This window comes from Lycium barbarum, chromosome 9 (genome assembly GCF_019175385.1).
Source record: "Lycium barbarum isolate Lr01 chromosome 9, ASM1917538v2, whole genome shotgun sequence".
In the NCBI taxonomy this organism is placed as follows: Eukaryota; Viridiplantae; Streptophyta; class Magnoliopsida; order Solanales; family Solanaceae; genus Lycium; species Lycium barbarum.
Window position 1 is genome coordinate 14,163,965 of NC_083345.1, and position 13,270 is coordinate 14,177,234.

At 37.0% G+C, this 13,270-nt stretch overlaps 1 protein-coding gene across 2 annotated transcripts; it reads left to right on the forward strand.

Moving 5' to 3' along the window:
• The first annotated feature begins 491 nt into the window (after positions 1–491).
• LOC132608881 (folate-biopterin transporter 1, chloroplastic-like) lies at positions 492–12,814 on the forward strand. Of its 2 annotated transcripts, none has more exons than XM_060322659.1 (9): positions 492–882; positions 3,239–3,468; positions 3,844–3,908; positions 3,989–4,151; positions 5,811–5,959; positions 6,060–6,305; positions 6,393–6,561; positions 6,667–6,759; positions 11,945–12,814. In XM_060322659.1, the coding sequence occupies exons 1-9, from the start codon at positions 645–647 to the stop codon at positions 12,236–12,238; spliced, it is 1,647 nt and encodes a 548-aa protein (XP_060178642.1). In that variant the 5' UTR covers positions 492–644; the 3' UTR covers positions 12,239–12,814. The 2 variants fall into 2 exon arrangements, with proteins under 2 accessions (XP_060178642.1, XP_060178643.1); XM_060322660.1 differs by lacking the exon at positions 492–882 and adding an exon at positions 1,514–3,149.
• Positions 12,815–13,270: the final 456 nt, after the last annotated feature.

The following is a 13,270-nucleotide window of genomic DNA, read 5'->3' on the forward strand; positions in this document are numbered from 1 at the left end:
TGAAAAAGCAGATGTTGAATTTTGAATATGAGAATCGCATGTAAATCAAGCGGATGTTGTATGAAAATTTTGAAAGCACTGGCATATGAGGATTGATAGTTCAACTTTAGAAAAACAATTTTTAGTTTCAGAAATTATAAAAGCCAAACTTTAGGCACTTGGCCAAACTTCAGGAAAAGTTTTTCAGAAATTAAAAGTTTATTGTTAAAGTTCAAACACAAAATTTTAACTTCAGTCATATATTCCTGAAATTGGTTCCAAAATGGTTAAACTTGCAACTTTTTATAAACTACAATAACAATATACTCAATATATTTCCACAGATGGAGTTTGAAGAGGATAGAGCGTACGTAGACCTTATTGTATCTCCCGGAGATAGAGAGGCTGGTCCCGATAGTTCAAATTTTCATAAACTAAAAGTATAATTTAAATGATGATCCCAAAATAGGCTATCCATGTGTTACTTTCCCACATTTTCTGTGAATTCTAATCGGGGGGCAATTCCGAGATTTGCATTTATTCTTCCTAGTCATTCTTGAACACACAAGTTCTTTATTATAGTAATCCACTTTCTTATTTATAAAACACCTCCTATTGTACGAACCGAAGCACACTTTCATTATTATTAATTAAAAAAACTCAAAATGGCTACAATAATAACTACCAACAATTCATTCTCAATCCCAATCTTACCCTCAGTTAATCCTCTTTTCCCTTTCTTCTCCTTCTCTCCAATACTCTCTCATTTTCGTCGCCGGAAACCGCCTTCCTTCACCATCTCCGCCGCCACCTCTCGCCGGAAACCGCCGTTCGAACCACCGGACTCCAAAATGTCAGTCTCAGTTCAGATGCCAACTGAACCGTTAATAGATTCTAGAAACAGTGAGTAGTTGCCACGTAGCTCAGTAACTTCTAATTGTGTGGACCTCATTAATTTCATCATTTCAAGCATTTAATTTTAAATTAAATTTGTTTTTACCTAGCTCAGTCAATCAACTATATCTCAATCTGAACTCTTATCCATTATAGTACTTTCTTTTTTGTTTGTTATCATCTTATCCATTATATGTTTTGTTAGAACAAGGAGGATTCATTATAATTACCACTTAGCTCAATCAATTCTATTTGTGTAGACGTGATTAATTTCGTTATTTTAATTTACCGAATTTTGTGTTAACTTAGCTCAATCGATCAACTGTACCGCAATCCTAACCGAGTGGATTAAATCCTCTTATGCATTATATTTTTGTTTGATCGATATCTTATCAATTCTAATTGTGTGGACGTGATTAATTTCGTTGTTTTTTGGCATAATGCATAAATATGCCCTAAACTTTGCCTCAACTGACAAGTATGCCCTCCAACTTTGGGTGTACACAAGTAGGCACATCAACCTGTATAAAGTTGAACGCGTAAACACGAATGTTGATGTGGCACTGATTCAATGCCACATCAGTGCCACGTCAGCATTCGTGTTTACGCGTTCGACTTTATACATGTTGATGTGCCTACTTGTGCACACCCAAAGTTAAATCAGTGCCACATCAGCATTCATATTTACGCGTTCAACTTTATACAGGTTTATGTGCCTACTTGTGCACACCCAAAGTTGGAGGGCATACTTGCCAGCTGAAGCCAAGTTATTATGCCTTTTAATTCCCGAATTATGTCTGAATTTTCTTCTTAATTAGGTCAATCAATCAATTATACCCCCATTCTATATAAGCTCGATTAAAACCTCTTAACCGTTATACCTTTTTTTTTTTGGTTGGTATCTTATCCATTATAATCTCTTCCATATTTTGTTAGAACCGGAGGATTCATCATAATTAGACTAATTTTACCTTGATTGTCAGTTCTAATTGTGTGGACGCCATTAATTTCGTTATTTTAGTTACTGCATTTTGTGTTAATTTATTTTTGCTTAGCTCAATCAATCAAATAAACCTCAATTTGAACTGGCTGGATTAAATGCTCTTATCCATTATAATTCCGTCCCAATTTAAGTGTCTTACTTTCCTTTTTAAAAAAGAGTGCATCTTTTTGATAATTCAAACATCTCACATGTCAGATTTAAAACCACAAGATTGAAAGATAATTTTAGTACATTACACATATTTAATTTAGGATCACAAGATTCAAAAGTCTTCATTTATCTCTTAAAACTCGTGTCAAGTCAAACTAAGACACTTATATTGGGACGGAGGATGTACTTTTTTGTGTGCGGTATCTTATCCATTAGACTCTATTCTACATTTTGTTTGTACTAGGAGGATTCATCATAATTAGACTAACTTTACCTTGATTGTCACTTTACTGCGATTTTCTTCTTTAATTTTGCTTAGTTATATTATGAAAGAAATGTAAAGTTATTAACTTTTCTTTCAAGGCTTTCTTTCTAAAAAAAATTATCACTGAAAGCAAATAGAGTCAGTTAGAGTTTCCGTGATTTAGCAACTTCAGAATCTATATATCAGATGTGTGGTTGTTCATAACTATAGTTTCGAGCTGGATAGCATGCAATTGAAGCAGGTTAAGAGACGTGAAGCACCTAGCCTGAACTTCGCCGAGCTTTAGGACTTTGCATGCCTCAAGCGGGTCGTTTACAACTCTGCAACAAATGCAAAATAGTCATCAAGTCTTTTTGTCATTGCAACCTATGTTCCAGTTAAAATAAACTTCTAAAATTTGGAACTAATAATAATAGATTAAAAGTATGCTCCATTTCTACATTGTTGTTTGTACAAATCGTAAAAGAATGAGGTAGTGTTGTCAAAGGCGCGCTTAAGACTGAAACGAGACACAAATCATATTGAGCGCTTCGCAAGGAAAAACTTTGTATAATAGAAGTTGAATGCCTCATGATGTTCAATCATCTGTGAGACCCACATCTGATCATAGCTGAGAGACCCGCGCACCTTAGACCAAACCTAGCAGTTTCCATTTTCCGTGGGTTGCCTACTTGCCAACTATGTATAAACTATGTGTAGTTTTCAGTATAACTTTAGCAGATCTTGATCTCTTTAGCCAAGACTCTTTTTGGAAAAGTTCCTCAATATGACCTCCTTTCAATGAGCAAGAAAAATGTTTCAAGAGTCTCATCATGGATTTAGCACCTTATGCTCATATATGGTGGCTTATGTCACGATGTGAGCTCATTTTCTACCATTCTGTTTGTATGGTTGTTCTTTTTGGCTGTCTCACTCATATTTACATTCTCCAATATTATCATGGGCAGGAAAGGGAGATCAGCCGACAACCACTGTTAAAGAAGATTCTGTCTTGTCCAATAAAACTGTGCCTCACAAGAACAAATATTCTTTAAGTTCAATCAGTTTCTTTGGAGTGGATCTAACCCCAGATAACATTGCCGTTGCTATGGTATATTTTGTTCAAGGTGTCCTGGGCCTTGCTAGGCTTGCTGTTAGTTTTTACTTGAAAGATGACCTACACCTAGATCCTGCAGAGGTATGTCATCTTGGTAGAGTAATTAATTGTTGGCTTGTTGCTAGTGTAACAAAATCATCCATGAAATTCAAACATATATTTTTTCTGAATCTGGAAATCTAACTTTTGTCATACTGAATTTATGAGTTGTTTTGGAATTTGGACTACAGTTACATTCAGTCATTTGAAATACAATTCTCTCTCGAATTTAGACTGCCACAAGCCCACAACACTCAGTATTCCTTCTGTTTCAATCAGACTATTCTTCCAAGTTTGTAATTATCCCAAAAATTGTCCACCTTCTTCGAAAGAAAGCCTCTTTGCACATTTCTTCTCCCTTCTCCCCTCACCATTTTCGTTGTACACAGACTGACACATTTATATGTGAATGACTAGACAGCTGTCATATCTGGTTTCTCATCATTGCCATGGCTCATAAAACCATTGTATGGTTTCATCAGGTTGGACTCAGCTTTCCTTTCATCCTTATTAATCTAGCTAGTTAATGAAAGATTTCATGACATGAGCTTTTCCTGTATAGCGATTCCTTCCCACTCTTTGGATACCGGAGGAGATCATACTTGGTACTCTCAGGGCTTCTGGGGGCATTCTCATGGTTTTTGATGGCCACCTTCGTTGATAGCAAGTATAGTGCTGCCTTCTCCATACTTATTGGTTCTCTTTCTGTCGCTTTCTCAGATGTTGTAAGTTCCTTTTGTTCCTAGTTAGTTTCAATAAATTGAGACTAGTGCTGTTTTGTTCATTGCCTAATTATACTCTTTACTTGGTCCGAAGGTTGATGACAATCTGTTTGGGTTTTGACCTTTAATATTAGTTGAGTACTCGCTATGCTCTCATTTTTGTTCAGGTATTTCATTGCATAATAAAAAACTCTTGTTAATTATACATGAGCGTGGCTTTGCAGATGTGTGTTTTTCCTTTTGAAAAATTGAAGGAAGTCCTTAGTTGCAAGTTGCAACCTTGACAACAGGGCCATAGGTAAGGTTTGAGACTCAGTCGCAACATAATATGTTCCAAGTTTTCAAGAACTCATTTGAGAGAACTTATCAAACCACCATGATATAGGACGTCTAAAAAGTTCCGAAAGGTTGTGTAGAGTCCAATGGTGTGTCAAATATGTATCAGGGTGTGCCGTGTCCAAGAAATGTCAAGTAATATATAGACACAGAGGCGATCCGGGATTTAAACTCTATGAGTTCAATCTTAAGATTCTTAGCATTGAACCCATTATCTGTTACAATTTTAGTAATTTTTTTACTTTTATGCTCCGCGTTGAAAGTTATGTGTTCAATTGAGCCCCTACCTATAATGCTAGATACGCCTCTGAGTAGACAACTATCTAAGTTTTTATGCCTCATCATTTGCCGTATCCTTACCATTTCTGAGTTTTCATAGCTTGTTCTGAGAAAAAATGAGAAGAGATCAAAAGATTACCTGCATTTGTCCTTTGTGGTTTTGGGAATTTCAAAATTAAAGGAGTCTAAGGACCTACTTATGACTTTGGTAACGCTCTCCCTTAAGCTTAACCTAGTTGGCATGCAAGCTAGCCATATCAATTGAATTTTACAACACTCCAAGTATCTGTTCTACTTTATTCTGAGTATTAGTGACACCTCCTAAAAATATTTGAGTTTGCAAACTCATGTGATTGCTCCACAAATGTTCTTGGCGTCTACTTTTATAGTCACCACTTTCTCCTGAGAACTATTGTACATTGGTGACTGATGTTTTTTTAAACCAAAGTGATGAATGAAGCAGAAATTATGATGTGGCAACTCTTTTTTGTAAGGAAAGATAGGGCATAAGAACCATGAGTTCTCCTCAGGTTCAAATCTCAGTGGAGGCAAATAACACTCACTGATTTCATCCTATATGCTTAAGCCTTGGTAGACAGAGTTACTCGGTACTCGTGCTGGTGGGAGATAGCAAATACCTGGTGCAATAGTCGGAGTTGCACACAAGTTGACCCATTGAGCCATTCACCACTATCGACTTTCTATGGAAATCCAAGAGTTCTATAGTGTAGAGTGGATGAACTGTATATTCTTTCTTGAACATTTAAATGATATTATTTGGTCTCAGGTTATTGCTCAGCCCACTTCCATGAACCAGTTGCCGCGTCATCAACCGATGCTTGTGTTGGTATTTTGACAATATTAATGTCACTCGGGAATTACTGGACTTGATATTTGGTTGTTACGCTTCTTCATAGCAATAGCCAAAATCCAAATGAATTTGAGTTAATATTTTGCTTTCTTTGTTTGTAATGTTCCTCTTCTTCTAGCTGGTATCTTATTTTTGCGATACATTCATCTGGCATATATAATTGAGTAACCATGTAGGTTGTAGATTCCATGGTTGTTGAGAGGGCACGCGGTGAGTCTCAAAGCATGTCAGGATCTCTTCAGTCATTGTGCTGGGGTTCTTCGGCATTTGGAGGAATTGTGAGTGCCTACTTTAGTGGCTCCCTTGTGGATGCTTATGGTGTGAGGTATGTTAGTTCGTCAGTCTTTCTATATATTATTTGATTGTGGTCTTGTGGGTAATACTAATGGTCCTGGTGGGTTAATCTAAATTTTTTGTATCTCCAGGTTTGTTTTTGGTGCAACATCATTACTTCCGCTCATAACATCTGCAGTATCTGTACTTGTGAAAGAGCAACCTGTACGAGGCCCAGCAAGGGGAGTTTCTGTAGGCGATGGCTTCATCGATAGCTCAAAAAACAATTTTATCCAGTTATGGGGAGCTATTAAGCAGCCTAGCGTTCTACTTCCCACCCTCTTTATTTTCTTATGGCAGGCAACGCCACAGTCAGATTCTGCTATGTTTTACTTCACGTATGCTCAGTTTCAGGTTTAATTTTTTAATTAATGTAAACATACATGAAAGTTGCTAGTTCTAATAGAAGTTTGTTCTGACTGTAGGACAAACAAACTTGGTTTCACTCCGGAATTTCTTGGCCGTGTTAAGCTTGTCACCTCGGTTGCATCACTTATCGGTGTGGGGCTTTATAATGGTTTTTTAAAGAAAGTTCCTTTACGAAAGATATTCCTCGTAATGACTCTCTTTGGTACAGCTCTTGGTATGACCCAGGTACTTGTCCCAACACATCTTTTTCTACGTCAGTTTTATGATTTTTCTTCTGTTTTGGGTCATGGCAGTCTTGATTTAAATCCAAGTATGCTGGTTTTGTATTAGGTTCTGCTGGTGACTGGATTGAACCGGCAGTTTGGCATTAGTGATGAGTGGTTTGCTATTGGGGATTCCTTGATCATAACTGTTCTGGGTCAGGTAATTTTTTTCTTATACTGGGTTCCATACTTGAGAGTCCTTTTTGGATCCGCACTCTGGTTGATTTATTTCCTATCTTTGTGAATGCATAGTAATATATAGAGCAAAAGCACTCACTCTGGTTGATTTATTTCCTATCTTTGTGAATGCATAGTAATATATAGAGCAAAAGCACTCTGAAGCCCAGGCTTGCTTTTTTCAATTTGCAAAACTTAAGAAAAGAGTACTAATCAAATAAAAATGCAGCGAAGGCACACAAAACTGTTAAAGGATGTGAAGGCTAACTCGCAACTTGCAAGAAACTCACTAAACCTATTATCTACAAAGATGTATTTGGCTATTGAAAAACAAGAACTAGAGATTTTTTGGCTTCTTTCATTGTTACAAGAAACTGGTACATATTTTTCTTTTTGATGAAGAACAATCAAAATGGGACACAATGACAGTGATTGAGTAATTTTCCATGTATGTAGAGTATGTAATCAATTCCAATTAGGTCTGGACTCAATTAAGAACTATTAGCAGCCATAAAGCCAAATAAAATTTGTAAAATATACATGCACATGAACTATGTGATTCTTTGGGATGCTAATTTCAGGCATATGCTATGAATATAAAACTGTGTATGTAGGACTGCTAGGTGATGTATAACGAGATTTTCTTCGGCCAGCATGATTGGCTAAGTACAAAAACACCTCTTCTTTAAAGTTCTATTTTGTAGAAACTATATCTCTATTGTTGAATTATACAGTCTCAAGTATAACAGGGCATCTGAAGGGATTTATAAAGGTCTTGGCAACTCTATTATTACCTTAAGGCTTTGGTGTTCAACTTCTCAGCCCCATAAATCCACATTAAGTTTACTTTGGACACAAAATCACGCTATGTATGAGATATATGGTGTCGCGCCCCGAACTATGGCCTGGGCGTAACACGACACTCGGTGCCTGACTGCATGTGACCGAGCGAACCAACTGGCTGGCTGAATCAACATGTGACATCAAAACATACTAAATGGAAATAATACTAACATGCTGATCTACTAAGAGTCTGTCTGAAATATCATAAATGCGGAAATACTGAATAAGCCCGAAAGTCTGAATAAGTAGCCGACAAGGCTAGCACAAAAGCCTACTAAATATCTGACTGACTGCAACTATAGTCTATAAAGCCTCTAAGCATAACAAAGTCTGACTGTTTACTGGGTCATGGCCCTAGGCATACCTGACTGATTAGAAATACTGAAAAGAGTGTAAAGTGTGATAACGCCCTGAAGGAACTGGAGCTCACCAAATAGCTGGTATGATAATCCTAGCGCTCTGAATCGTCAACCTGTAAATCGTTACCTGCATCGTGAAATGCAGGCCCCTGGGCAATAAAAGGGGATGTAGTACATTTGAATTGCACTGGTATGTAAAGCAACTGAAAGAAAGAACTGTAAGTGGGGTGCTCGGGGAAAGGGTAGCCTCAAATCAATAAACATGTAATGAGTGCTGAAGTTGAAACTGACACTGATATCTAATAGTTGATAACTGAAATGAACAAAAGGAGTAAAGATATGAATACTCCCTGTTTTGAATGGAGAATCACCTGTTTAACTGAAAATCATAGTATGTGGCCTTAGCCCAATATATATGTGCATACATAATCTGTGGCCTTGTGCCTAAGTATGAGCATGCTAAATCTGTGGCCTTGTGCCTAAGTATGAGCATGCAAAATCTGTGACCTTGTGCCCATTTTTAGGTATTCAATATTCAACAATTTGTATTCAGGAACTGAAGATCATACTATAATGCATAACTCTGGAATACTGAACATTACTATACTGAGGCATGTATTCGTGAACTGATTATGAGACCTGAAGCTTTATTATTTATAAACATGCTGAGTATATTCCAGACTGAGACTCATGGGTATCAAACACAAGTCTATATTGATCACGTACTGAGCTCACAACATTCGGAATGAAAGTCATGAACGAATTACGAAACTAGAGAATAGAAGTTCTACAACTATTCAAGGAACTAAACTTAACTATATTTCTGAGGCAATTAGTAACGTTGTAAAAGAACGTGGCGTAGGGAGAATCATTAACATCCCCAAACGTAGAGAGTTAGTCTCACATACCTTAACTTCCTGCTTTTTGAGTGTAATACGACGTTCGTCAACCCTTTCAATTTTAATCTATAGCAATACAAGTCCAAGGGATTCTATATTAGCGCAAATATTCATGCTTTGGTCATTTAAGCATTTTATCAAACACTCGGTGGGCATAAAGCTCCACAACCTTCATTAATGGTGTTTCCTTCACCCAATTCCCATTCTATTACTTCTAGGTGATTCTACAATCTCAATTTGGTGTAAATAACATCATTCTCCATCACCCATATGATTACAACAATCTCAAGTCAACAATCCAAAACCCTATTATAGTTCGTGTAATTCTCTTTACTAAACTCATCTACTATTCTCCCAAGAACTCATCAATTCACTACTATGAATGATTAGAGAGTAGAGCATTACCTTTTTAAAGTTCAATCCTCTTGAATTCGAATTCTACGGTTTCCACATCCAACAATAATGTTCCAATCACAACTCTATTGATTAGAAGGGTTTACTCATGTTAGAAAGGGATTTGGGACTTGAATTCAACCTAGAATCATGATAAAACATACCTTGGGGGGTTCTTGTGGCTTGGGACTTGTTCTCTCCTGCCTTAGGATGATATTTCGTGATTAGGGGTGTTAGGGAAATAAACCCCAAGCTTAAATATAAGAAAAACGCGAAAATATGAGGTTTTGACCAGAAACCTGACCCATCCGCGTTGGGCCCGCGTTGGGCCCGCGTCGCACGTCCAACGCGGGACCCTCTGCAGGTCCCTGGTCACAGAGGGTGTTTTTGTGCGTTCAGCCCGCGACGCGGGGCCATCGCACACGCCCTCACGCTCCTTCACGGGCGGCCTGTGTCGGTTCTGCGCAATGTTTGGTAAAATGGGCATAACTTCTCATACAGAGCTCTGTTTGGGCTCCACAATATACCGTTGGAAAGGTATTTCAAAGGGCTACAACTTTCATGTTTTAAGTTTTCTCAAATTCTCAACGGATTTTCATGAAATTGGGCTGGAAGGAAGACGTATCGAAAACTTAGCCGATTCTATCAAATTTTAAGCGCCTTACTATTAGCCATCTTAAGACGATCATATCTTCCTGTTCCGATCTCTGATTGGCCTGGTCTTTATATCGTCAGAAAGGTATTTCTATGTACTACAACTTTCATTTGGGTACTTTCCCAAATTCCCAACTAATCAAGGAGTTACGGCTGCCCGAATTAGGCCTATCAACCATGTTCGCAAAACGTTCAAACCTTCAGTTTTTCCACTAAAACTCTAACGATACGAGTCTAACCTTAGTTCTAAGATACGGGGTATAGCATATGGTCTCCCACATAGGATATAGTTTGAAGGGGTTGATAAAGGTTTTGGTTCTACTTCACCCATTCTCTTTGGATGCTTAGATTCTTCACATGTATGTTGTTTCCTCGAGCTTTCATATAACATTAGTCTTCATTGTGTATTTTGTCTTCTTGTTTAGGTTGTGTTAGGATAAACCTTTTCAAAGTAGAATGCATTTGTGGGCGGTTGAATTGAAGTTACCTAAAAAAGATTATGATACCTCTGCACAAAACTGTATCTTGAGGGAATAGCTGAAGTTTTCAAAGGCACAAATTTTTACCATCTCCTCGTGTACCCTGGTTTTTGTTTCCAAAGGTGTTAGCTTTTTTCCTTTCCATTTGTTTTTTGAAAATTTCAACCAAAACAGGTGGAATTTTTTCTTTTCATTTGTTTTTTGAAAAAAAAAAATCAACCAAACACCGTATGAGAAACTGAAAAACTATAAACTGCCAAACACCTTGGAAGTAGTTATTCAGTTTTTGCTTGAATGAAGAACTTTCTTCTTTTTGGTTGAAACAATTTTAAAGAGCTTTTTCAGTTTTTGCAGGCAAAAGAGGGCTCCTCTCCAAGTGGTGTATTGGCAAACACACCTTTTTCTTTTTTCATTTTCTGCAAAACCAAAAAAAAGATTCCACCTGTTTTTGAAACAAATGGCACCAGTATATTTTACCCTTTTTTTACTTCAATACTTGAGAACTTGAGAAGTTATTCTAATGTTTCTATGCTAAAATTATTTATGGTAACTTTTGAAGTTCAAAAAAAGAGGGAGAGAAACGAATAAAAAATGTAAAGTTGGAAGTACTGTTAAAACCGCAGCCAACAAATTCTCCGAACCCATACTTTGAAGAAAGCTTCCGGATGCGTGATATTGTGTTAAATTTTATCGAGCTTTTATATTTGTTTGAATCTTTCTTTACGTTTGTTTCTAAGTCTTTTATTTGAAATGTAAACCAATGCGAACTACCAAAGAACATAGTTGAAACTCAAACCAAAGTATCAAACAGAAATCTGAATGAAAAAGAACAGAGTAATTTTGTGTCACTTGCTCTGTGAAACATTTAATTCATACGAGAAGTATCAATTTCATGTACCTAGCCGGACTCAAAGATGAATGGTAAAAGTAATGATTTATAGAATTCTCAAAACCAAAGTTGAAGTACGAAGGAGGCGTTTTCTCCATATCCGTAACCAGACTACATGCTTGATAAATGTGAGAGAACAAATAAAGATGGTGTATGGTTTTTTATAGAACACTAAAACTGTTTAACAATAGATTTTCAGGCATTTAGGAGAATGGTTATCTGATAAGAGTAATGGGGAGGAAAATGGGTGTTCTGTTTGAATTTTGGTGATATGACCTTCATGAGGCACTTCATATGCGAATTGTAAGAAGATAGCAACGGTAAACTTGGAAATTTGCATCCAGAATGCTATTTGATGATATTGCTTATCTGATAGAGGAGAGGAAGAAATGTGGCTGTTTTCTTTAGTTTTGCAAGCTACTTTTTAGGGCAATTCACATAATCTGTGAGAGGATATCAAAGGGTAAACTTCGCAAATGCTTTGCAAGTTCATTTCCTTAAGTTCCATTTTGGGTCTAAGCTGCCCCTGCTTTATTTTTTTAGTATAAATGTAAAACTGAAATTGAATCAATAAATCTTTATTTTCTAATATAGATCTAGAGTATTCTGGCAATGCCTTTATCAGCATTATCTGATTTGTTACCTATTTCAGGCATCTTTCATGCCTGTTCTGGTACTAGCTGCAAGAATATGTCCACGAGGAATGGAAGCAACTCTCTTCGCAACCCTTATGTCCATATCCAATGGTGGGAGTGTCCTTGGAGGCCTAATTGGTGCAGGTCTAACCCAGGTATTTGGTGTCACCAAGGACAGGTTTGACAACTTGGCTTTTCTGATAGTTCTCTGCAATCTCAGCTCTCTATTGCCTTTGCCCCTACTTGGTCTTCTTCCTGGCGATGAACCAGATACAAAAGACAATACTGATATTGAGATGAAGTCTAATTGAATTCTTGCTTGCTGTGCGCATCCTGAATCTGGCTAAGAATCGCTGCAGCTTTCGAGAAAAAATAGGAGAGAACAAATGTAAATACAAATGCTAATATTGAATGACTAAACATATGAGTTGTGATGTCCATTCGTCACTCTTCACAGAAAAAAGTTTAATGGATTAGGAACTGGTTTAAGGGTGAGATAGATCTTGATCCATGACCCAAGTGGTAAGAGGGCAGTGTGTGATATGTGGGGAAGACACACATCACGAGTTCGAACCATGTTGCAAACAGAAACCTGGTATGTAAGTGTAGAAAGATAGAGAGACGGGCCTATTATCTACCAAGCCGATCTTGTTGTGCTGGATGATCCTCTAAGTCTCAAATGCCCATTGAAAAATTGTTGTTCTGATTTGCTGTTGATCGACCAACTTTGGTATTTCGTGATCATATCTTAGCTAAAAGGTACTACTGAACTATGTTCACCATTGACCGCTCTGCTGTGTTGGAAATTCCTACTTTTGGTATGATAAGCTTAATACCTACTAACTTCAAGTTCGATAAAAAGTACTCTTTGAATTTGCTTGTCACTTTATCTGGATGTCAAGAAAGTTTGTCAAGGATGTATTTTTGAGGAAACATAGCATTGTAAAGGAGAAGGAAAAAACATTTTCTGCATGCATTTGTCCGAAAGAAAAAGGCATGGGTCGACTCAGTTAGTGTACTAGTCACAATGAGTGAGTACGCAGGTACCCTGATTTAGTACTCCGTCCGTCCCAAAAAGATTATCTTAGTTTGACTTGACTCGGAGTTTAAGAAAATAAAGGAAGATTTTTAAAATGTGTGGTCCAAAACAAGCTTTAGATATTTGTTTGGCTGTAAATCATCTCATAAAGTTAAATTGGTTTTCAAAAATAGAAATGTGTCAATCTTTTTTGAAATAAATTAATAAGGAAAATAAGATAATCTTTTTGGAACGGATGAAGTAGCATGTTTGGCCACGTTTTTGGAAAGTTCAAAGCACACTTTTTTCTTCGTAAAACACTTTT

Excerpts from the sequence above, each read along its gene's own strand:
- LOC132608881 (XM_060322659.1), top strand. The coding sequence starts at position 645 with ATGGCTACAATAATAACTACCAACAATTCATTCTCAATCCCAATCTTA. Across the intron at positions 6,562-6,666 it reads CAGCTCTTGGTATGACCCAG|GTTCTGCTGGTGACTGGATT; the intron begins GTACTTGTCCCA and ends GTTTTGTATTAG. Across the intron at positions 6,760-11,944 it reads TCATAACTGTTCTGGGTCAG|GCATCTTTCATGCCTGTTCT; the intron begins GTAATTTTTTTC and ends TACCTATTTCAG.